The 26,662-nt window shown below is 37.9% G+C and overlaps 1 protein-coding gene across 1 annotated transcript; it reads left to right on the top strand.

Moving 5' to 3' along the window:
- The first annotated feature begins 2,221 nt into the window (after positions 1 to 2,221).
- LOC125842895 (uncharacterized) lies at positions 2,222 to 3,658 on the top strand. The gene is made up of 5 exons (XM_049522177.1): positions 2,222 to 2,411; positions 2,525 to 2,586; positions 2,861 to 2,902; positions 2,999 to 3,178; positions 3,245 to 3,658. The coding sequence occupies exons 1-5, from the start codon at positions 2,222 to 2,224 to the stop codon at positions 3,656 to 3,658; spliced, it is 888 nt and encodes a 295-aa protein (XP_049378134.1).
- The last annotated feature ends 23,004 nt before the right edge of the window (positions 3,659 to 26,662 follow it).

Raw genomic sequence — 26,662 nt, 5'->3', positions numbered from 1 at the left:
CTCACTACGGACCGTGGTAGCTCTCGTAGTACATTTTCCAGTGACCAAGTTCAAAGACACACTTCGGGGAAGCTCAAGGCAAAACCACGGAGGTCTTCACATACCGTGAAAACCTTGACTGGTCGCAGTAGCAGCCGTGACAAGGCCCGACAATTCAGTCCTAACTTGATTAGGACTCATTTAAAACATCCTATTTTTAAATTACTTTGGGTCGTTTTTGGGGGATTTATCGATTATCTAACATTTTGAGCAGGAAAAAGGGCGATTACTTTTAGTTTTGGGATTTTTGAATTCAGATTATTGTGATCAGTTGGAAGTTGTTTATTTCGATCTTGAGATTATCAAGTGGTTGTTGATTTACCAGTTATTTTTGTAAGTATCTCATAAGATGTTTTTAATAACCAGTATTGATTCTTTGCGTAAAAACATGAGTAGTTGAACGTCACTACTGGGTGTGTGTGATCTATGATGACATTCTAACTTCTATTCCGTAAAATGAGTAAAAGGCAATCTTTGTTTACAACCTGTAGTTTACAACTTTCATTATCATTTTCGTCTATTGAGTGCACGCTTTAGACAAGCCTGTATCTGGTGTTTGTTCGAGAGAAAAGTATTAGTTTGGAAAAGGCTAAACTAAGTTTAAGTATTGGAGTTAAAGTTAGATTTCGAGAGAAGGAATCTTTAACACCATATCAAATTGAGCGAAGTTCAATATCGATAACACTTTACGTTCGACAGAATTAGAGTGGATATTATCTAATTAGGCTGAAAAGCGTTAGATGTATTAAATTCGCCATGGTTCTATAAACATTGACTTACCTGACACTAAATTTATGGGAGAGCATTATAATGATGTCATAGTGAACACAAAACCTCATTTCCTTAAATTAATTGAATCAACTTACAACGAGATCTTTTGTGAATTGTGCTACTAAGTTTTGATAGAATACTTTTCAATCAAACCCAAATTTATTTTCCTTGTTAATTGTTTAGGAAAAAGTAACGACAATAGAGGAAACGCGACAGTAAAACTTTATCTGTAAAGAAATTCTCTGTAGGATCGATCTCAACTCAGGTTGAGTTCTTTAAATTGACAACGATCGTTTGCACTCCTTATTAGGGGTGTAAGTTTGGACCTATCAAATTTTGGCGGCAGGGAATTTCAGTTCAGAAGTGTTTTACTAGCTTTTATTCAATTTGTAATTATATTTCCTAATTTTACGTTTTGTCCTGTGTTTGTGCCTCTTTCGGGTGAGTGCTACTGTGTATGCCAGGTACCAGGAGTAAAGGAGTTCCATTGACCCCTTACGACTCAGAACTCGAAAAGACTCTTTGAAAAATGGTGAATGCACAAGAACTGGAGGCACAAAGACAAAGGCTGGGACTAGAAGCTAACCTTGGCTGGTAGATGAGAATAGAGGAGTGGATGGATGATCCCTCCTTAGCGCCAACCAATGTCTCCAAGGGGTAGAGCCCAACATCCAGCACACATGATGTATGATAAAGATGATGCAGATTTGGATAGGGCTGGAGCCACTGGAGCGATAGTGTTACCTGCACTACCTCCGGGTGTTAAGTTCACAATCACCAGCACTATGATTCAATTGTTGAATCTTAAAGGTATGTTTAGGGGTGCAGCTGGTGATGATGCAAATCAGCACTTGGTGAACTTTGTTGCTATCTATTAGTCACAAGAGATTCCTGAAGTAAACCAAACAGCAATGAGATTGAGGCTGTTTCCATTGTCTCTTACTGGAGAGGCGACTAACTGGTTGAACGAGATGCCAGATGACTCCATCAGAACTTGGAATGAGTTGAAGGAAGCTTTCCTGGAACGATTCTTCCCAGAATCAAAAGAGCTGCAGATGAAGGACGAGATTAGTACACAGAAGCAACTACTAGGAGAAGCCAAGCATGATACTTGGTGGAGGTTCAGCCAAAAGTTAATGAAATGCCCCAACCATGACCTTACCGAAAGGCATCTTAAACAGGCCTTTTATAGGTCTCTGAATTATGTTACTAAACCTGTTATTGATGCAGTTTGTGGAGTCTCATTTATGAGGAAACCATTTGCAGAAAGCATGCAGCTATTAGATGAGGTCTCAAAGAACAACAGAGCCTGGTACACTAGAGATGCAGAGGTAGGAGAGCTTGGGTGTACGTTTGAGTTTCATCTTAACAAAGGAAGAGAGAAGAATAAAGGGACCAACACATGGCATATATGAGGACTCAAATAGACTTGCTCACAAAGCACATTGTTGCCAAGTCTGAAAAGGTGAATGTTGTGGGACAGCAGAAAAGGTATGAAGATCAGGATCTTGACATTGATGAGGAAGCTAATTATTTGGGGAATCAAGGAGGTTTTCGGAATTATAAATCTGGAAATAAAGGTTACAATTCTGGAAATGCAGGTCGGAGCTATGCGAGGGATGGTCAATATGAAAGGCCAGCAAATAGAGATTAAGGAAACTGGCAAAACGGAGAGGGTATAGGAATGACCGTAGTGGTGTATATGTACCTCCAGGTAATAGAGACCGGGGTAGTGGTAATTCTACCGGGTCTAAGCTGGAGGACATGATGGCTAAGGTACTTTAAAAGGTTGAGTCAACCGATGCAGGGGTGAAAGAAATGAGAGGTGACTTCTCGAGCATGAGTCAGTTGGCAGACTTTCACACCACCTTCATAAAAAATAGAGCAGCAGTTGGGGCAACTCTCAGCCTCAATGAATCAGAGAAAGAACGGATCACTACCAAGTGATACAATTCAAAATCCCAAGAAAGACGGATATTGCATGGCCATCGCCACAAGGAGTGGTAAAGTTCTTTCTAACTCTATTTTTGTAGGTACCAATTATAAACAGGTCTTGGAGCAAGCTAGAAGAGAAGAGGATGAGAATATACAGGTAGACGATCTAGGAGAGGCTCAAAAAACTCAATCCAAAGCATAACCTTCGAGAGGAAAAGAGAAAGAGGTTCAGGAAAACTTGCCCTTACAACAGATTCCCAGGCCACCTCCTCCTTTCCCTCAAAGGCTCAAAAAGAAAGCTGAAGATGGAAAGTTTACGAGATTCATCACCATGCTGAAACAACTTTCAGTAAACATTCCATTAGTTGAAGCCCTAGAGCAGATGCCAGGATATGCCAAGTTCATGAAAGACTTGATCACCAAGAAAAGAGCTGTAAGTCATGATATCTCTAACGATGTTCATCATTGCAGTGTCATTGCTACCATATCTCTGGTGTAGGAAAAAGAGGATCCAGGTGCATTCACAATACCATGCACCATTGGGTCAATCAAGTTTGCAAAAGCTTTATGTGATCTAGGAGCTAGAACAAATTTGATGCCTTTAGCCATTTATAAAAAGTTAGGTTTGGGAGTACCAAAACCTACAGCAATGAGGTTGATGATGGCCGATAGATCTGTAAAGAGGCCAGTGGGAATCCTATGTGATGTACTAGTAAAGGTGGATACTTTCATTTTTCCAACTGATTTTGTGATTTTGGATTGTGAAATAGATTTTGAAGTTCCCATAATTTTGGGAAGACCCTCTTTGGCCACGGGAAGAGCTTTAGTGGATGTTAAGAGAGGAGAGTTGAAATTCAGACTCAACACAAATGAGGTAAGGTTCAATATTTGCAGGTCAATGAAACAACCATGAGATATGAATGTGATATCTTCAATAGAGATGGTCACGATGAAGACATGAGGGTACCCATAGAAGAGCGAATAGCTGTTGAAACATTAGCAGCAATACTGATGAACTTTGATGCTGATTTCCGATGTGACTATACAGTTACCGTGAATGCCTTGCAGGGTATGGAAGCACATTCGTATGCTCCACAGAAATTGGATTTGGACTTGAAAAGCAGGCCAAGCCCTCCAGTGAAACCATCCATTGAAGAGCCACCAGTGTTAAAGCTGAAACAGTTACCCACTCACCTCAGGTATGTATTCTTAGGTACTAATAACACTTTAGCTATGATATTGGCTGCAGATTTGAATGAAGACCAAGTACAAGAGGTGATCAAGGTGCTAAAAAGATATAAATGAGCCATTGGATGGACCATTGCTGATATAATTGGGATACCTCCAGGTATTTGCACACATAAAATTCAGCTTGAGGAAGACTGCAGCCCGAGTATTGAACACCAACGGAGATTGAACCCACCTATGCAAAAGGTGGTTAAGAAGTAAATAATCAAATGGTTAGATGTTAGGGTGGTCTACCCTATTTCTGATAGCCACTGGGTCAGTCCAGTGCAATGTGTGCCTAAAAAGGTAGGCATGACTGTGGTAGCAAATGCCAAGAATGAATTAGTCCCGCTGACACCGGTCACTGGATGGCGAGTGTGCATGGATTATAGGAAGCTGAACATGTGGACTTTGAGGGATCATTTCCCCATGTCTTTCATGGACCAGATGCTTGACAGATTAGCAGGTAAAGGATGGTATTGTTTCTTAGATGGATACTCTGGCTACAACCAGATATCAATTGCACCTGAAGATCACGAAAAGACTACCTTCACATGTCCTTATGGCACCTTTGCGTTTGAACGCATGCCATTTGGACTATGTAATGCACCAGCCACATTTCAAAGGTGTATGATGTCCATCTTTTCAGACATGGTTGAGGACACTCTAGAGGTATTTATGGATGACTTCTCTGTAGTAGGGGATGCTTTTGATGACTGTTTGTTGAATCTTAGCAGGGCTTTATAGAGATGTGAGGAAGCCAACTTAGTGCTAAATTGGGAGAAGTGCCACTTCATGGTAAAAGAGGGCAGAGTCCTTGGACACAAGGTGTCACAGAAAGGAATTGAGGTCGACAAGGCTAAGATTGAGGTGATTGAAAAATTACCTCCGCCAATGTGTGTGAAGGGTGTGCGAAGCTTCCTAGGACACGCCGAATTTTATAGGCGTTTCATCAAAGACTTTTCAAAAATTGAACAACCCATGTGCAAGCTTTTAGAGAAGGAGATGAAATTTGTGTTTGATGAGACATGCCTTAAAGCTTTTTGAGTGCAAAAATTTGATGTTGAGAAGAAGATGACAGACCTATTGCCTAGTATAAGGCTACAGCAGGTTGTACGGACCGTGGAAGACATTACGGGTCGTACAACTTGTCGTAGACCACACTTGAATATCAACCAAGTCCTCAGTGGTCCTCAGTTTAACTTCACGGGCAGTATCACGGACCGTAGCTCACTCTACGGGCCGTGAAACCTTCTGCTAACATCCCTTGGTTAAATGACTAGAATTCCTTGTGCACTCAAATTCTGTTTAAACTCCATGAGGGACATCACGGTCTGTTGTTTATACCACGACTCATTCAAGTGCTCGTAGTGTTCCCTTGATTGTATTTTTTTTAAAAAAATTTAGGTATTTAGTTTTTGTTAATATTGTTATTCCGTGGCCCTTCTCGATGATAGATTGGGTGACGACAATCATAAGGAAAGGCGTCACGATGATATTACACAGGGGAAATCTGAGTACCCGCTAGTTGGTCGTTTCATTAATGATGGTACTGAATTGGTGTTTTGTTTCTCGGGTACAAAGGGTCCCAGAAGAAACAATGCTAGCAAATCTACCCCTATCACCGCTTCACAATCAGAGGGTCATGGCGACTCCGAAGTGAATGGGTCTGAGGTGCAAATAAATGTTACACCTGCAGATCACTCGCCTTAGGCTACTAGATCGGTGGTTAGGAGAGCTACTCTCCAGGACTCTCCTCCTCAACCTGAAGAGAGAGAAAGTAGTTCCGAGAATGGGAAAAACTCGGGATGTCAATCTGATACTACGGCTGGTAACCCATCTGCAAATGACTCGGGGGACAGTGCTGAATCTGACAGCGGTTCGCAGGCCGACACAAGTACTACTCCACCTGTGCCTACCATAGAAGCTGAAACTGGAGTACGAGAGGAAATAGTTAATAGAGAGGATGAGGAGGAAATCACCGATGATGATACCATGATGATGGATGTGAACACTCAGGAACCTAACCCTGCATTGAGACCACAACTGATTGCTTGTGATCACTCCATGTGGACTATCAACAGGTCTAAAGAGTTCTTTGATAATGGTATTGTGAATAAAACTAGGGATTTCAAGAATCTAACAATTATGCCTGAGACTAAGGTGATGGTAACTGATGTCAAAGCATTCTCGGACATCTATTGGATATTTCAGCTCAATCATTTCGATTGGATGGACAATTCACCTGGTGAATACTCTAGCCACCTGACTAGAGAATTTTATTCCTCGTATACAGCTACATTGATGAATTTTGTTGCGGATACAGAGACCACGAAGCGTGGACAGAAAGACATGGCTAGTACCTGGGGTCCACTCAAATCAATCATAGTTAGGGGCAAATCAATAGGTATTTCTGAGGTGTCGATTAACAGACTATTGTACAGCCCAGAATACTCTGCACCCGTTTCAGTTGGCCTTTTCGAAGGCAAACATCATGAGGTCACTAGTGATGCTTCAATGGAAGATCGGACTTCTTGAGAAAGGGTTTTACACTGGATTGCGAAGCAAATAGCCATAGATGGGGAAAATGCACGTTGGGTTACCACAACTCCAACACTTATCACTAAAGCTTTGCTTTCCTTCCTGGCCAAGGTTTGGTGGGCTGTTGTTCGAGCGCAATTGAGACCGACGGCTAATGATAACACTTTGTCCCCCTTCTTGGCCTCGTTAGTAGCATGTCTTATGGTAGGTTACCCGGTCAATGCAGGAAAGATAATATTAATCGAGATGAGAGACAGCGCACTAAATAAGAGAGTTGCACTTCGTTTTCCCTGTCTGATAGGGAAATTATGTCGAGGAGAGAATATTCATCTGAACAGCCTAGTTGACAGATGGGGTGAAGCATTCAGACTAACCCAGGTTTCAAAAATCAAAGATGTGGCGAACCATCTTTTTGGCGCGAAATCTGCCGCTGTAGGTACTTTAGTTGTTATTCCACATGTCACATTTGATATCCCCAGGCAAGTAGAGACCCAGAACAGGGGGAGTCATTACAACCGTCCACAGAGACACCACCACCCCCAGCTTCCGCATCCCAGACTTCAGGTACTTTTATCACTATCCCTATGCTTTTTCTTAAGAAATTGGTTGCAGATCAGCGCCAGACCAGGACATTGGTAGACCAAATTGTGCTTCGGATGCCCCAGCTGATAGAGACAAAGGTATTAGCTGCAAAAAATGATATCAAAGATGAGATGAGGACGGAGCTATTAGTCTTAAAGGACAGAATAGATGGTTTGGATAACCTTGTTCAGGATCGTTTCCAAGCTACCGGTTCAGCAGATACTGAACAGTTCAAAGCCCAGTTGGCCGAAATGCGCACTCAAATTGCTAAGCTGGCTGAAAAGCCAGCACAGGTACCCACTCCGGTCATGCCAGAGTCGTTGATGCAAATGTTAAGTCAGGTACCCACCACTCAAACACTCGATGATCTTTGGGGAGCACCTCCTACAAGTAAATCCAGCAAGAGAAAACACATAGCTGGAGAACTTTATGAGGAGACCCCTACTGACCCAGCTAGAGAGGCAAGAAGGCAAGAAAAGAGAGCTCGTAGAGCATCAAAGAGGGAAGCTAGGGAGAAGGAAGCTCTTGCCAGCAACAGCGAGATGCAGCCTTAGTTGGAGCTTCTGGTAGTGGTGCACCTGCTTCGACTAATCATGCCCCAAGACCTGAGAGTGCACCCATTGATAAGGGTGCCAATGTTAATACGACGACCGACGTCTAGCGCACCGCAGGTATGAACCTTCCTCATAGCCTGTGTATTTGATTGTTTTATCTCGACTTTGAGGACAAAGTCCTTTTTCTTTGGGGAAGGGATGGTCAGCAGCCGGCCATAGCGGTTAACTCTTTGTATTACTGTGTTAGGTGTTTTATGTATTGAGCTGTGCAGCAGCTACTCTATGAATATTGAGGACCCGAACATGGGTTTGACTTTAGGATCTTTAGATGACATTTTAGATACAGATATTTTGAAAATGGCTAATCTAACCAATTAATTGGTGAACCAAGAAACTAAAAAAATGCAATCCTGCGTAGTATGTGAGTAAGTTTTGATTTAAGTCTAACACTAGGACCAGAAAGTAGAACTTGCCTAAGTAGTCTTGCTTGAATCTGAAAATAACTGGATAGGAAAGGATCAGTAGGCCATTTTTGTTAAACCAGTAAAAAGCCAAAAATAAAGGAACCAAATGAAAAGCTTATCACTTGAACACAATTTGAGCCTTAAATCAGTCTTTGTTCCTACCCAATATATATAAAATCCTTGGTTCTCTGAAGGTACACGATATCACAACTCAGGCCAAAAGCCTAAGTTGAGGGTGATTGCAATTCCAACAGAAGAAAAAAAAAGGAAAAAAGAAGGTTCAACCAGTGAGCTGAGTTCATTTAAAAATAAATAAATAAATAAATAAGAAAAAAAATATCTATATATATATATATAATAATAGCAAATGGGTCGAGCTGAAATAAATAAAAAGAGAGAATCACTCAAAAAAGAGTTTGTGAAAATGAAACTTTGGGAAACCAAGGAATTAGTCACTGACGAAACCAAATATCCATTCCCTAACCCCGAGCTTATGTTGCAAGAAAATAAAGTCCTACAGTGATCCTATTTCGGGTGTTTGAAAGAGAAAGTGTAGAAACAAGGGCAAGCCTATGGTAGTTTGTTGTTAGTGTTAGAAATTTATTGAGAGCGTGAGAGTAGTACTCAGTCCCTAACATTATGAGCGAGGGACTTCTTTGGTGTGAGGACACTGTGGTTGCGTTTGAAAGTAGATTGTGTGAGTTGATAATTCGCAGGTATAAGCATGATTGATTATAAGTAATGACATGTCATGTATTGATCCTTACATGTTTGATTCAGAGGTTTGAGGACACAAATTATACTTGAATTAGTTGTTGCGTAGCGTTATAAATTTGGAAATGAATTGAGGGCTAATTGTATTTGTTTGTTTTCTCATCACTTGAGGACAAGTAATGGTTCTAAATTGAGGGTGTTGATGTGCCGCGAAATCGTAGCACATTTGATGCTTAATAACTATCAAGTAATACTGGAATTAAGTGATATTTTGGAATTATTTTATGGGTTTGTTAACTGTGTAGGCAAAATCTGGGTTTTACAGAAAAAGAAGTAGAACTAATGTCGACCCAAAGTGAAATTCATGGCCAATGTAACGAACCGTTAACTTCATAACGGTCCGTGGTTAAGTTCGTGAAACTGGGGCAGAACTGGGCCCTGAAAAGATGAAAAGCAAGAACAACCAAGTGAAGATCAGGGAGGGGTATACGGGCCGTTGTTATTTTCCACGGACCGTGGTACCTACCGTGAAGTTGAACCAGTATAAAAGTAGGAAAGAGTTGAAACAAGGATTGAAGCCTGAGTGAAGACCACGGGTGACTTCACGGGTCGTGGTCCTTACTACGGACCGTGGTAGCTCTCGTAGTACATTTTCCAGTGACCAAGTTCAAAGACCCACTCTGGGGAAGCTCAAGGCAAAACCACAGAGGTCTTCACGGACCGTGAAAACCTTGACGAGTTGTGGTAGCAGCCATGACAAGGCCCGACAATTCAGTCCTAACTTGATTAGGACTCATTTTAAACATCCTATTTTCAAATTACTTTAGGTCATTTTTAGGGGGATTATCGATTATATGACATTTTGGGCAGGAGAAAGGGCGATTACTTTTAGTTTTGGGATTTTGGGATTCAGATTATTGTGATCAGTTGGAAGTTGTTCATTTCAACCTTGAGATTATCAAGTGGTTGTTGATTTACTAGTTATTTTTGTAAGTATCTCATAACATGTTTTTAATAACCAGTATTGATTCTTTGCATAAAAATATGAGTAGCTAAACGTCACTACTGGGTGTGTGATCTATGATGACATTCTAATTTTGATTCCTTAAAATGAGTAAAAGGCAATCTTTGTTTACAACCTATAGTTTACAACTTTCATTATCATTTTCGTCTATTGAGTGCACGCTTTAGACAAGCCTGTATTTGGTGTTTGTTCGAGAGAAAAATATTAGTTTGGAAAAGGCTAAACTAAGTTTACAAATTGGAGTTAAAGTTGGATTTCGAGAGAAGGAATCTTTAACACCATATAAAATTGAGCGAAGTTCAATATCGATAACACTTTACGTTAGGGAGAATTAGAGTGGATATTATCTGGTTAGGCTGAGAGGCGTTAGATGTATTAATTCGCCAAGGTTGTCACACCCTGAGCCTACACTCTGGACGTGACTAGCACTCGAAGACCATTGTTGGCCCCAAAGCAAACCATTGGCCTGGCTTTCTTAACTCAGCGGAAAACTCAATGCAATGCAAGGTTTTAAAACAACCTGACTGAAATAAAATGTGGCCACAAAGGCAACTTGAGTCTCAAAATAGAATATTTACATATATATACATAGATGAGAGACTCCAAATCAACTGACTGACTGTTTATGAAACCTCTATACTACTAAGATGGATGTTGGGACAGACCCTGCAACATCCTAATAAAACAAAACTAAAAGAACAGCATAATCGAGTCATCCGGAACACAAAGAGGCTCACCACTGACTCGGAAGTACTCAACTGGATCAATGGCGAACCGGCTGCTGGCCCTAGGTACCTGTGTTTGCATCATAATAATATGCAGGCCAACTGGCATCAGTACATTGAATGTACGAGTATGCGAGCTGGAAAGCTAAACCACAACTTAAACTTGGAAGGAGTACAAAGGAACTCTTACCTTCGCTCTGTTGAACTCATGAATAACTGAACTCAATATACAAAGCAATACGACACATGCAATATATAAAGCTTGCAAAATAGTGTAAATAACTTAGCTTGTTAAAGATAAAACAATAACAACTCAACTTTACTTATATAAAAGTAATATAACTTTAGTGGGAGACTCTTTCATTCGACAATCACCACTATGAGCCCTAGTGGTGAGACAACGTTTTACCTCACGTTGCCCAAGGACCATCCTATACCTTGCCGTGATATAGGAAGCTAACTTTACTAAGTGGATCCACTAGCTTAATCTTACGAGTTCATCTAAAAACTATGACCCATTAACTCCCATGTTGGCGCATGGTTCTTATGGATAGTTGAGTTTATATGAACTCGTGTCCCCAATTCGGTGCTCAAGACTACTCCCAAAAATACTTAGCTCATAAGTGTTGTAAACACATCTTTCTTTATTTGAGATAATTACTGAAAACTTTGCCCGAAGGCTCACTTGGAAACAATGTTCCTTTTTCTTGAAAACTAGCCCAAAGGCTCTTTTGGAATCATAGTTCCTTTCTTACTCAAATGCAAAAACATTTGGAAACTTCTTTGGGAATACATAGTTCCCTAATAACTTTTGAGAAATGACAACGACCATTTATACTCCTTATTAGGGGTGTAAGTTTTGACGTATCATTGCTCGACCTTTTCTCCTCTTTCACTTCTAATTTTCTAAGTTTTTGATGAAATATCTGACTTAGGTAAGTTCTAGTTATGTTTCTAGGCTTAAACTAATCAAAACCACGTAGTTCAGGGTTAAAACGATGTAGTTTACGGGTCCAATGAAATAGGAAAGACCAAAACACCCCTGACTTAAACTGCTGACGGGACTGACCACGACCAACTACAGAACCGCGAAAGGGACAACAGACTGTCAAGTCGGTCGTGGTCTAGACTTAGTTCTGAAAAAATGGGGGTCTGGACTACGGCAACTACCACAACCAGTGTGGAGGACGACATACTGTGAAGGTCCCTGTGGTCTTCACTTGGGCTGAGGTATGGAGGCTTTATGTTGGAAGTCTACTGGTTAAACTCCATGGAAGCTCTCACGGACTGTCAAAGTGCATGTGGTGTTCACTTAGACCTGGGGTTCTAGGGCCAAGCTAGGGGGTAACTGGTCTGACACTACGGACGCCACCAAGGCCCGTCGTCGTGACCACTGCCCATGAAGGGTCCCGTGGTCTGACGCCTGGGCCTGGTGAAGTCTAAGTCTGGACCACGGGCAGGTCTACGGACTGTAGACCCTATCACGATCCGTGAACCCTATCGTGGTTCACTACTTCAGGTAAGTTCTACAAAAAAAAAATTCCATGGGTCTAGTTTTCGAGGTGTTACACGTGGTTTTGTACTGATACTACACTTGTTGCACCTTTTTGTGGTGCAAATCAAATTCCAAATACAAGCGCATCCTGTGGAGCTTTTTGAGTTTGAGATTGGATTATCTTGGAGTTATGACGAGCTACTTGGCTATTCCGTAGCCCACATCTTCATATATCTTGTTATTTATGATATTATTTTTGTATTCAGATAGGATATTTCTTACATTTAGGCTTTTTATATAGTTTAAGACTTCCACCATATTTTAGAAGCTCTTGTACTTAAGACACCAAAATCTTGGGGTGGTATTTTAGTTTTCCACACTTCGTACTTATTAAAGACTTAGCGTTTGAGATATTCTACTTGTTTTTTATTTATTTTTATTTTTTTCACCTTATTTATTTAATTAATTTGGTAAAACTACTGGGTTGGCTTACCTATCGGTTTTAAACTTAGGTGCTATCACGACATGTGAATTTTGAATTGTGCCAATTTGATATCAATGCCCAAGGTAAATTGGTTTTGACAAGTACAAGAGTAATATCTAGTAGGGTCTTGCAGATTGGTATGATGACGTGCATACTTATCTTCGAGAGGCTATAAGATATTTGGGAAACTTTTATCCTTTCATTCCTTATCGTGCGTACTTGACTTTGTTAAAATTATATTCTTGTTGTCTTATTCTCTCATAAATGATAAGGACTCGTGCATTTGTGATCAAAGATCAAGAGCTTGTACCCGCACCCATTATTGAGTTTATTGAATAAGGTAGTTGCACGGGTGAGGTCACGTTAGAAGTAGAATTGCACTACTTTTGGATAATAGGCGTATTATGTTCATTGATGCACATAAAGTGTTAGAAGGAGTCATGTTGATGAATCATCTGACCTACATTAGTATATTTTGTGAGAATGCGTATCAATTTATATCACTTGCTATGAAGGGTTGCACAATATTTGATTGGGGGAGTCCTATGGAGTTAACTACACATGGTTTCATAATATTAGCCCTATCAAGGAGTGGTGGAGATAATACATTACTAGTAGACCAACTAAGTCATCTCCACTCTCATGGACTCAGTTTACTCAAGTGGTTTGTTCCACACAATGAGAGGGAGTGTAAAGGAAGTGAACTTGAGGGTTTGCCACAAGAGGGTATGTTAGTCACTAAGTATGATGTTAAATTATATGTCTTGATTAGACACGCTTCAATGTAACATTCTACTGAGGCTGTGACAGTGAAAATATTTCTCAAAGGGTTGATTATTTTTATTGCATGAGAGTTTCTCAAGTTCTTGGTTCTGGTGTTCAATATTAGAAAGTGATAGATGTTTCCAAGGATTTAGATATAATTCAATGAGAGGGATTTGAGCACTATGAGGGTAAGAGGGTCCATCATTCAATTTGGATAGGGTACGTGAGTCACTTAATATTTATGTACATATTTCTACTTATGTTGGAGATTTCATAGTGGTAGATCGAGTATATCCGTCATGTGTAGTTACCTTGTTGGTATATAATACTCAAGTGGATTTGAAGGACTTATATATAATAGATTTTTTTATGTTATTCTTTAGTTAAATTGGTTATCTTCTATATAATTTTGAACTACCATACCATATTTACATCATCTATGCCTGAATAAGAAGAGGTTCTCTTAATCACAATTCATAAAGGGTCATATCATTTATTATGGCTCATTGGTTGGTAGAGAGAGGTTGTTGGCTTACTTGGAACATGTTTGAAACACTAGTAAGGACTCTTATATGTTTGAGTGTATTCAGGTGGTGAGTGAGTTTTCAGAGGTCTTTTTGACAGACCGATTACGTCTTCAACCTGATTGTGATAATGATTTTTGTACTAGTTTAGAGCCAGACACTCAACTCATTTTTATTCCACCCTATCGTATGGATTTTGTCGAATTAAAAGAGTTGAAAGAGTAGTTGCAGAATTTATTAAAAAAGGGATTCATTAGACCAAGTGTATCTCCTTTGGGTGCTCCAGTGTTATTCGTGAAGAATAAAGATGGATCTATGAGTATATGTATTGACTATAGAAAGTTGAAAAAGGTTACCATCAGAAATAAGTACTAGATACCTCACTATTGATGATTTATTTTATCAACTTCAGGTTGGTTCAGATTGACTTGAGATCCAGTTATCATCAGTTGAAGGTTAGGGTAGATGATATCTCTAAGATAACTTTCTGGACACGCTATGGCCATTATGAGTTTTTGATAATGTCTTTTGGGTTGACTAATACGCCAACATCTTTTATGGATTTGATGGATGGGGTCTTTCGACCGTACTTGGATTCCTTTGTAGTTATCTTTATAGATGATATAATAATATGCTCTCATATTAAGGAGGATCATGAACATCATTTGAGGATTGTTCTTTAAAATATGTAGGAGATTAAACTATACTCAAGATCTTAAAGTGTGAGTTTTGGTTAGTTCGGTGGTATATTTTGAACATGTAGTGTTCAAGGAAGGTTTTATAATAGCTCCTAAGAGGATTCAGGTAGTTTGGAAATGGATACGACCTACTTCAATTATGACATTTGGATTTCTTAGGCGGCTTTGTTGATTATTATCGATGATGTTCTTATTTATTGCATCTGCATTGACTAGATTGATCTAGAAGTAAGTGGGTTGATGTGTGTGAGGTGAGCTTCTTAAAGCTTAAGATCTTATTTACTACTACTCTTATTTTGACTTTACCCGTGGCATCTGAGGCATATCATTTCTTGTATTTCATTGCAATGCATTTTATTACATCCTTTATTTATATTTGATTGTGTGCTTATTGGGTTGTTGGACATTATCTTGCATTTGATTATACCTAATTGATGAAATTGGACTAATAAGTATAATGTAGACTTGTAAAATTAAAGAATGATTTTCTTCTATAATCCTATCACTACTTTTTCATTGTCAGTCTATGAGACATACTGGGTACACGTGGTTTCGTAGTCATACTACACTTGTTGCACCTTTTTGTGGTACAGATCTAATTCCAGATAAGAGCGAATCTCACAGAGCTTTCTGAGTTCGAGCTTCGATTATCTTGGAGTTGTGATGAGCTGTTTGGCTGTTCTGCAGCCCACATCTCCCTCTATCTTATCATTTATGATGGATGTTTTCATATCCAACAAGATGTTTTTTACGTTTAGGCTTGTCATTTAGTTTCACACTAGCACCATATTTTAGAAGCTCTTGTACTTATGACACCAAAAGCTTGGGTGGTGTTTTACTTTTCTGCGGTTCATACTTATGAAAGACTTAGTGTTTGAGATATTCTACTTTTCGTTTATTTATTTTTAATTTGCACCTTATTTATTTAATTAATTTGGTAAAACTAGCGGATTGGCTTACCTATCGATTGGAAACATAGGTGCCATTGCGACATATAAATTTGGGTTGTGACATAAAATCTAATAGGTTTTACATTGCTCCTGTCCTTCTCCCCTGCCAAGACTTTTGTATTCTTACTATAGGCTCAAATAATGAGCCTTTTTGGTTTGCAATGTTGAATTATATGCAATTCTTGAATATATTTTAGGCATATTATAATTTGCCTAGGCCTTTTAATACCTTCTCACTATGAAGACATGGGATAATCATGAACAATCCCGATAGATTCTTTTTAATTTTCAACCTTCACTTGACGTTGTATTCCTATTTTGTCATTTTAGTACACTTTTAAATATGACTAACCATCTATTATCATGTAGTAATATACATCATGTAACATTAATTCCTCATTGAAGACACTTTAGTGACGCAATTTGACATGTGCTTAAAATTTAAAATATATTGGGTTTTACATTACTCTTTTCTTATCATTCATTAGAAATTCACAATTGAACAATTTCAAGTTTATACATTCCTAGTATATTTTGGAGATAACACATAAGTACTCCATGAACTATACCTGAACTTCCAGCGACACGCCTGAAATTCCTGCGATTTCAATCATAGAATCAATAATGAGCAATGCAAAATAGAGAAAATCAAAATAGTAGGCATAGAAGCAAACCCTAGTAATGGCGTGAGGAGGAAATGAGCTCCTCACTATTATAACCTTAGATTTTTGGAAGAAGAAGAATTTCCGGAGAGGAGCATGAAACCCTAGATCTTGCTCTACTTGAGTTTTGCTCTATGTTTGGGAGTAGAATAAGAGAGAAACTCAGATAAATGCCGTAATATCCTCCCCTATTAGATGTTAAATAACAACAAAATTTAGACTTTGTAACACCTCGGATTTTAAAAAGTGAAAAGGTTGCATGAATTGTAACTATTGTTCACGTTTGCGAGAATAGACTACGGTTCATGGAACTTTCTATGGGTTGTACACCAGTCTCGTACAAAGGGGAAAATAAGTTTTGAAACAATCTATGAGTCATAGATAAGTCTCATAGTTAGATCCAAAACGTAGTGAAATTTTGAGATCAAGGTTGATTTTTATGGTTGGGTTCTACGGACGGTAAGAGGTCCTACAGGCCGTAGACAGTTTTTGTCAAGGGTTGACCAAAATATTAGGCTTTTGAAATTTTCTATGGTTAACTAGGATGGTTCGTCAAAAGTCGTACGGGTCATAGGTCCAAACCGTTAAGAGTTCTGATATTTATTTCATATGGGATTTTGGGTCTTTTTCTAATTGTTGTAAGCCTATACTATGTCGTTTTTGCTTCTATCCTAAGCCCTATATAAAGATTTTAGGTCCTAAACTACTCCTTAAATCCATTCTCCTAATTCCCCAAAACCCAACGAAATTTTTTCTCCTAAATTCCCGCTCAACCTAAGGAAGAAGAATAGGAAGCTAGGGTTCATTTAGGGGCATCAATTCACCATTCATATTAGGCTTTAGGTATCAAGATATGTGGGTATTCACTCATGGAGTTCATTACTCAATGAGGTTCCCAAGGTTTCAATTTCAAATTGATCAAGTTAGGGTTTCAATTTAATCTTTATGGTTCCCTTCAAAGTATGATTTTATTGATTAATCTCTATCTTCTCATGCATGAACTGAATTAATTGCATGATTTTGAGTTTAATTTACATGAACCCATGAATGATCCGAACTATCAATTCTGAATTAATAAAGATATTCATACTTTTATGAAATTTATGTAAATGATTTGAGGATGTTTTGAGATGGATGTATCCATGTTATTGTGAATGGTTTTCCCACGTAATACTATCATCATAACTGTGAAAGGTATTTTTCACATATTGATTCACATTGGTGAAAGATGTTCTCATCTATGGTGAAAGGTATTTATTATTCTCTTTCCTTTATTATAATGATATTTTATTTAGTTTTTCTATTTGATAGGGATTTTGACTTAGCATCGAGAGGGATTTGAGGTGAAGGCTCAAATAAGGTAATCTCTAGTAGCAACCTCTAGCCCCAAAATACGTTACCCCATAGGATTTTCTTAAATGACCTAGTTGGTGGATCCATTTTAGCAAAATATGATGTGTACTTGCTCTACCTCGGCAAGTAGAATCCCCTTCTGTCGGTATGAGGGATATACCAAATTCTAAGATATTGCTCTCATGGTATTATTTTCGGTTAAAGCTAATATCCCACAAAATGATATATTATATTTCTTCAAAGCTTTCTTAGGACTCTTATTTTAAATATCTTGACCATGCTTTATGATTTTCACGTAGTTCATTCTTTAAACTTTCAAATGTTCAAATGGTGGTCATGTATTACATGTTTTAAGTTAGTCATGCTACCATGCCTTTTTTATGAAGATTGCCCCATACTTGGTACATATCATGTACTAATGCATACTTGTGTCTACATTATTTTATTAATGAAGTGTCCGATGCTCCTACCTCGCACACTCATGGCTAGTTCATCATTCTAATTGATTGAAGAATGGGTGAGTCCTCATGATCGGAGGACCGAGACACTTTTATTTGTTTTATATTTCTTTGTTTTTGGATGATGTATGTGGTGTATGGGTTACGTCCCAACCACTCCTTTGAAATTTAGATGTATTTTTGATACTATGATAGACTTCCACTTTGTCAAACTCTTTTATAATATAAGATTGTTATTTTTAAAAATTTTACTTCTATTATGTTGAATGATGTATGATAAGAGGCTTGTGTAGGGCTTTTGGTGTTCTGTATGTCATGTTACACCTAGGGTATACTTTGGATCGTGACAAATTATGTATTCAAAGAACGAGGTTTTGAAAGGTCCTAGGACATCTCACCAACCACATCGAGTAGAGTCTTGTTCATGATTGTGATCGCGCCATATTTATGAATCTATAAGACATTTATGAAATTCCACTTTTTTTATCATTCTAAATTCATGCGATAGAGTTTAACTCTACATGTCTCTCGTAATCCTTATCCGATGCTTTTCACGATATTGCTCATAAAAGAGCATACATGAGAAGAAATGTAACTGAGAATGTGAAACATGAAGATCCTCAAGTTTTGGCTGACCTTTTGGCAGAGCAAGGGACCAATGCAGAGTTACAAGAAGCTTTTTAGGTTTTGGCCCAAAGTATGTCGGCTCAAGACAATAGGGAGGTTGTGGTCTTCGTGAACCCAAATTTGGGTACGGTAGCACCTAGAGTGAGGGACTTCAATAGAATAAATCCCCAGAGTTTCATGGTTCCAAGGTTGAAAAAGATCCTTAAGAGTTTATTGATGAGGTGTATAAGGTTTTGATCATCATGGGAGCAATATCGATGGAAAAGACGAAATTGGACTCTTATCAACTTAAGGGTGTTGATCAGTTTGGTTTAACCAAAGGAAGGAACACAGAGAGGTTGATAAGAGTTCTCTTGATTGGGAGTAGTTTAAGGTTGCTTTCCTTGATAGGTTCTTTCCCCTTGAGATGAGGGAGCAAAAGGTACTTGAATTTATCAACCTACGTCAAGGATATATGAGTGTGAAGGAGTATGCGTTCAAATTTACTCAATTGGCTAGATATGCTCCAACTATGGTTATCGACTCTAGGGCAAGGATGAGTAAGTTTGTTTTGGTGTGTTTTAAATGGTGGTTATGGAATGTCGTACCTTCATACTTATTATGGAAATTGAAATTTCTTGTTTAATTATTCAAGCTCAAAAAATTGAAGAGGAGAATCTTAAGGAAAAGTTTAGGGAGGCAAAGAGAGAAAAGACCAGTGATGGTGACTTTGTACATTCAAGGTCTAATGGACATGGTCACTCTAAATTTCAACAAAAGTTTTTCGATCAAGGTTACTATATTGATCTGGCTCCAAAGTTTGACAAAGAAAGGGATTCTAACCCTAAGCCTCAAGAAGGAAATGATGGTGGAAATGGATCTTCGGTTCCTGCAAGCCAAAACTGTGGCTAGAGTCATTCGGGAAAATTCTTGATGGGTACGGATCATTTTCTTGGTTGTGGTAAGAGTGGTCACTGCTTGAGAGATTTTACATCTAGGATCAACAAGGTAAAATATGCTAGGCAAGCTCCGCCTATTGGTTCGGGCATGAGTGCTCCAAAATAAAATCGATTATATGCACTCCAAACTCAACATGAGCAAGAGGGTTCTTCCGATGTTGTTACTGGTATGTTGAAAGTCTTTCATCTTGATTTTTGTTCTTTGCTTGATCCCGGTGCTACTTTGTCTTTTGTGACACCATATGTGGTTGTATGGTTTGATGTTTTTCCTGATGTATTGTTAGACCGTTTTTTTTGTCTCTACTCCTATTGGTTAATCTATTGTGGCTAAGAAAGTCTATTGAAATTGCCCTATCTCCTTATCTCATAGAGTCACTTATGTCAACCTTGTAGAGCTTTATATGTTTGATTTTGATGTTATTTGGTATGGATTGGCTCCATTTTTGCTATGCTTCTGTTGATTGTAGAACTCGAGTGGTTAAGTTTCAATTTCCAAATGAGTCCGTCCTAGAGAGGAGAGAGGGAAATTCTATGGGTTGCATATATTATCTTTTTCAAGTTAGGGATATGGATTTTAAAACTCATATTCTTGAGTCGCTTCTATTTTAAATGAGTTTTCATATATGTTTCCTGATGATCTACCCGGTGTTGCTTCAGGAAGTGAAATAGGCTTCCGTATCAACTTTTACCCAGATACGCAACCTATCTCTATACCTCTTTACCTTATCACTCCTATAGAACTCAAGGAATTTTATGAGCAATTGAATGATTTGTTGGATAAAGGTTTCATCAGACCAAGTATCTCTCCATGGGGTACTCTAGTTTTATTTTGTTCGTAAGAAGAATGGTTCACTTGACATATATATTGATTAGCAGCAATATATAAAGGTTACCATTAAGAATAGGTATCCTCTTCCAAGGATTGATGATTTGTTTCATCAATTCCAAGGAGCGAGCTATTTCTCGAAGATCGACCTCCAGTCGGGTTATCACCAATTGAGGGTGAAGGAAGTTGACATTCCAAACACGAATTTTTGAACTTAGTATGGTCATTATGAATTTTTTGTAATGTCATTTGGTTTAACTAATTATCTGACCGTATTTATGGACTTGATGAATAGAGTATTTAGACAATATATTGATATGTTTGTGATTGTGCTTTTTGATGACATCCTGATTTACTAGTGGAGTTAGGATGAGCATACCGATCATTCGAGAATTGTGTTACCTGTTCTCAAGAAACGTCAATTATTTGCAAAGTTTAGTAAATGTGAGTTTTTATTGAGATTTGTTGCTTTTTTTGGTCACATTATTTCCAGTAAGGGTATTAAGGTAGATCCTAAGAAAAATGATGCGGTTAAGAGTTGACCTAGACCTCTATCCCCTTTGGATATACAGAGTTTCTTAGGTTTTTCTAGATATTATAGGAGGTTCGTGGAAGGTTTTTCTTCTATTGCCTTTATATTGACTGCATTGACTCAAGAGAGGGTGAAGTTTTTATGGCCGCAAGCATGTGAAAAGGGTTCTCAAGAGTTTAAATTTAGGCGTACCTCCGCTCAAGTGTTGACTTTACCGTAAATCTCTAATGGGTTTTTAATTTATTGTGATTCTTCAAAGGTTGGATTATGGTGTGTCCTTATGAAAAATGGAAAAGTTATGGCTTATGCTTCAAGGAAACTTATGATCCTAGAAAAGAACTATCCTACCCATGATTTAGAATTGGTGGCAATTGTTTTTTCCTTAATGATTTGGAGGCATTATATGTATGGTGTTCATGTTGATGTTTTTACCGACCACAAAAGTTTGCAATATGTTTTCAAGCAAAAGAATTTAAAATTTTGCCAAAAGAGGTGGCTTGAGTTACTGAGAGATTTTGACATGAGTGTCCCACATCACAGTTGTAAGGTGAATATAGTGGCAGAAACTCTTAGTCGACTATCAATGGGTAGTGTTACTCATGTTGAGGAGGATAAGAAGGAGTTGGTTCGTGATCTACATAGATTGGCTTGATTGGTTGTTAGGTTTGTTGATTCTAAAGAAGGGGGTATTGTTGTTCATAATGGTTCCAAATCATTTTTTCTGTCGGGTATGAAGTCCAAAAAATGTCTGACGCGATCTTGCTCTCATTGAAGGAAATGGTGCTGAAAAAGTTTGTTGTGGTTTTCTCCCAAGGGGGAGATGGTGTACTTTGATATCAGGGTTTTTTATATGTTCTCAATGTTGATGACTTGGGAGAGCATATTTCATGAGAAGCCCATAGTTTTCGGTACTTGATTCACCAAGGAGCCACCAAGATGTATTGTGACTTGTGGGAGGTCTATCGGTGGAATGGGATGAAGAATGATATTGCGGAATTTGTGGCTAAGTGTCCTAATTGTCAATAAGTGAAAGTTTAGCATCAAAAGTCGGGAGGTTTGTCTCAAGATATTAACATTCCTAGTTGGAAGTGGGAAGATTTGAATATGGACTTTATCATTGGCTTACCCCGCACTCGGCGGCAGCATAACTTGATTTGGGTTATAGTAGATCATATGACGAAGCTGGCACATATCATTCTTGTCAAGGTTTCTTATTCGGCAGAAGATTATTCTAAGTTGTGTTTATGGGAGATGGTTAGGCTGCAAGGGATGCCACTATCTGTTATCTCCAACTGTGATACGTAATTCACTTCTCAATTTTGGAAGTGTTTCCAAAAAGGTCTTGGTACCCAAGATAATCTTAGTACAACCTTCCACCATCAAACTGATGCGCAAGCAGAGCGTACCATCAAAACTTTGTAAAATATGTTGAGAGCATGCATGGTTGATTTCAAGGGTAATTTGGATAATCACTTGCCTTTAATTGAGTTTGCATATAACAATTTCTATCATTCAAGTATTGGTATGGCTCCATTTGAAGATCTTTATGGAAAGAGGTCTAGATCTCCTCTAGGTTGGTTTGAAGTTGGTGAAGCTGCTTTAATAGGTCACGAGTTTGTTCCTGGGGCTATGGAAAAAGTTGGGCTTATAAGAGAAAGGTTGAAAATGGCTCAAAGTCCAGAAAAGTCCTATGAAAGTGTTAGAAGAAGACAACTTGAGTTTGATGTTGGTTATTGGGTTAACTTGAATATTTCACCTATGAAGGGTGTCATGAGGTTTTAGAAAAGGGGGAAGCTTAGTCTCCGATATGTAGGCCCATATCAATTTTTTAGTCGTATTGGTTAAGTTGCTTATGAGTGTGATTTGCCTAACGACTTAGCATCGGTACATTCAGTTTTCCATGTTTCCTTATTGAAGAACTAAGTTGGAGATCAGACATCTATTGTACCATTGGAGAATCTTAATACAAAAGAAAACCTTTCTTATAAAGAAGTTCCAGTTGAGATTTTAGACCGACAAGTTAGAAAGTTGAGAAACAAAGAAGTTTCATCCCTAAAGGTGTTGTGGGGGAATTAAATGGTTGAGGACTCTACTTGGGAGGCCAAGGACGATATGATTTCCTAATATCGTCATCTCTTTCCCTCCAATCCTACTCTAGCTTAAGGTATCTAATTCCTCATGGTTCATTCTTCCAGATTCATGTGTCTTAGTCATTCTCATGTTTCCTTATGCATCCTTATGTGTTTTGTGAAATGATGTTTTAAAGCACCTCTTAGCTTGGATTCGATTTTCTCTTTGATTATGTGCATTTATGTGATTTCATTCATGTTAGGTTGCTAGATATCTTCTTATGTTGCCTTGAGTTCCATTTGGGGACGAATGTTCCAAAGGGAGAGATATTGTAACACCTCTGATTTTGAAAAGGGAAAAGGTAGCATGAATTGTAACTAGTGGTTCAGGTCTACAAGACTAGTCTACGGTTCATGGTACTTTCTATGGGTCTAAGACCAGTCTCATAAAATGGGGGAAAATATTTTTTGAAAAATCAAGGTTTTGAACTTTTCTACGGCTTACCACGATAGCCCGTCAAATGATTTACGAGTTGTAGATGAGTATTGTAGACAGGTCCAGACAAAGTGACATTTTGAGGTCAAGTTTAATTTCTACGGCTCGGGTCTACGGACAGTAGAAGGCCCTATGGGCCGTAAACAAGTTTCATCAATGGTTGGCAAAAATATTAGGTTTCTAAACTTTTCTATGGTTTACCAGGACGGTCCGTCAAAGGTCCTATGGACCATAGGTCCATATGGTAGAGAGTTTCGATAGTTATTTCTTATGGGCTTTTGGTTCTTTTCCTAATTGTTTTAAGCCTATACTATGTCATTTTTGCTTCTATCCTAAGACATATATAAAACTTTTAGGTCCTCAAACTACCCATTTTAAACCCATTCTCCTAATTCCCCAAAACCGAACCAAATTCCCTCTCAACCTCGGAAAGAAGAAGAAGCTAGGGTTCATTCAAGGGCATCAATTAACCATTCATATTAGGCTTTGAGTATCAAGGTATGTTGGTATTCACTCATGGAGTCTATCCCTCCATGAGGTCCCAAAGGTTTCAATTTCTCAATTAAATCTCAAATTGATCAAGTTAGGGTTTCAGTCCAATATTTATGGTTCCCTAAAAATTATGATTTTATTGAATAATCCTTATTTTCTAATGCATGAATTTAATTAATTGCATGATTTTCAGTTGGATTTACATGAACCCATACATGATCCATGATTCTTATTATGAAACCATGATGATGCTTAGGAACTATGAGTTATGAATTTATGAAGATATGAATGATTTAATGAAATTGATGTAAATGATTTGAGGATGCTTTGAGAGGAAAGTATCAATGTTATTGTGAAAAGTATTCTCACATAATACTATGATCATAATTGCGAAAGGTATTTCTCTCATATGGATTCACATTTTTGAAAGGTTGTTTCATCTATGTTGAATTATGTTTAAAGAGTTATTCTATGTTTTGACCTTATGATATGGATTGGTATTGATCATTGGCTTCCCTATTTTATAATTATAATTGATTATTTTAATCTCTTTATTTGGGATTTTGACTTAGCACCGATAAGGCTTTGAGATGGAGGCTCAAACTGGGTAGTCTGTAGTACCTCTAACCCCAAACTACGTGCCCCTATAGAATAGTCTTAAATGACCTAGGTAGTGGATCCACTTTAGCAAAAAATGATGTGTACGGACTGTACCTTGGTAATTAGAATCCCTTTCTTTTGGTATAAGGGATATACCATATTCCATGATATAGCTCTCATGGTCTTATTGTTGGTTATAGATAATATCACACAAAACTATTATGTTTTTTCAAAGTTGTCTTATTTCAAATTCCTTGACCATGCCTTATGATTTTCATGTTGTTACTTTTTTAAGCTTTCAAATTTTCAAATGTTTGTTATGCATTACATGTTACAAGCTATTCATGCTACCATGCCTATCTTATGCATATTTCCCCATTAATGTAGGATCCTAAATTGTTTCATTAATGTAGGGTCTGACGCTTCTACCTCCCACACTCGTGGCTAGTTGATCATTTTACGAGATTCAAGAGTTAGTGAGTCCTCATTTTCTGAGGACCAAGAAACTTTTACTTGTTTTATCTTTCTTTTGTTTTTTGATTATGTATGTGGTGTATGAGTTATGTCTCAACCACTCCTTTGACGTTTAGATGGCTTGTTGTGACTATGTTAGACTACTGTTTTGTCAAACTTTTTTATAGTATAAGATTTCTTTTTTGAAATCTTTATTTCAATTATCTTGTATGATGTATACTAGGTTGCTTGTGCAGGGCCTTTCGGGGTTTTATACGACATGTTAAACCTATGGTATCATTTGGGTCGTGAAAGACTTAGAGAAATAAGAAAAAGACATAAATACACTAAGAAAAACTCTTATTTATCGAGTCCATGTGGACCTTCCATTGGTCATGGAAGTCCACTATGGAACAAAGAAGTGTTTCCATCTTTTAGGTTCTTATCTATGAATTCATTCCGTGGATTGTAAAATGATCCATGGAATGTGGAGTGTCTTCATGGAACTTAGGAATTTTGACAACTTTAATATTCGAGTCTAAGAGGTCATTCCATTACTCGTGGGATGACCCACGACATGTAGAATCCATCCACAGAACCTAGATGCAACGCAATCCGATTGTGGAAATCTGGTACTGAAATTTTAGGCTAGTTTTTATTCTAATGCTTTGTAGGTTCAAAATCATAAGTGTTACATTGTCATCCATAAGACACTATAGAGGTAGTAGAGCATCTAAATAAAAATATAGAATGAGTTCAACCAACAATATTTATCAGGAAAAGCCAGTGCTATCCTTGCTTGAGGTATTGTCAAGCGACACCATTTTGCCAAAAAAAACTACATTGTATACATTGGTCAAATTTTAATTTTATCATATCATATATTATAAAAAATGGGAAGCTTTAAAATGTAAAGTTGATTTACCATTTTACCTCTCCACTAAATAAAAAAAAGTAAAACATAAGAAAAACTAGATCTTAAATGTTATAATTTGAAGAGTTCTAATGAATATATATTTAGATCAAATTTACTCAAACAATTCACGGCAAAATCAGAAAGATCTTTTAAAACATTTGACTTCTCGTTGTTAAAGACCATTAGTTTCCCAACCATTATTACTGATCTTTATTGTCTTTAATAACAAAACCATCCGTGTGTTGTATGAAAATAGAGGTCGATTATGTAGCAATGGAGATTTTGGTTTAGAATCTAGTGAAACAACGTCGAGGATGAAGGTGCCGTGAAAAACATCAATGTTGTAGTGTTAGGCGTAAGTAATGAGAGAGGTCACACATGGCTGAAGTTAGCGGTGGAGTTGGGATGAACATGGCAACATGATTTTTCATCTACAACACACCTCTTGGGTACGGCCATGGTTTTTAAGGAGATTCATAGGTTCTGATCCAAATTATAGCTCTAAAATGAAAACTGAAACCAATTATTTAAGGGTTCGTACAGGTACTTGGTCAATATTGAACATAAGAAATAGAGATCATCCTGACTGAAGAATCATAGATACATGCTTTCATTTAGATAAAAGTTTAAAAATTAAAATGACAAAATCCTCAGTAATGTTTGATAATATCCAAAAGAGTCAATCCTCAACTAGACATGGAATAGCATTTAAGAAGAATTCATTAAAACTTGATGAAAATCAATGTGA

This window comes from Solanum stenotomum, chromosome 10, assembly GCF_019186545.1.
Source record: "Solanum stenotomum isolate F172 chromosome 10, ASM1918654v1, whole genome shotgun sequence".
NCBI classification, from domain to species: Eukaryota; Viridiplantae; Streptophyta; class Magnoliopsida; order Solanales; family Solanaceae; genus Solanum; species Solanum stenotomum.
This window is presented reverse-complemented; position numbering and strand designations above follow the sequence as displayed.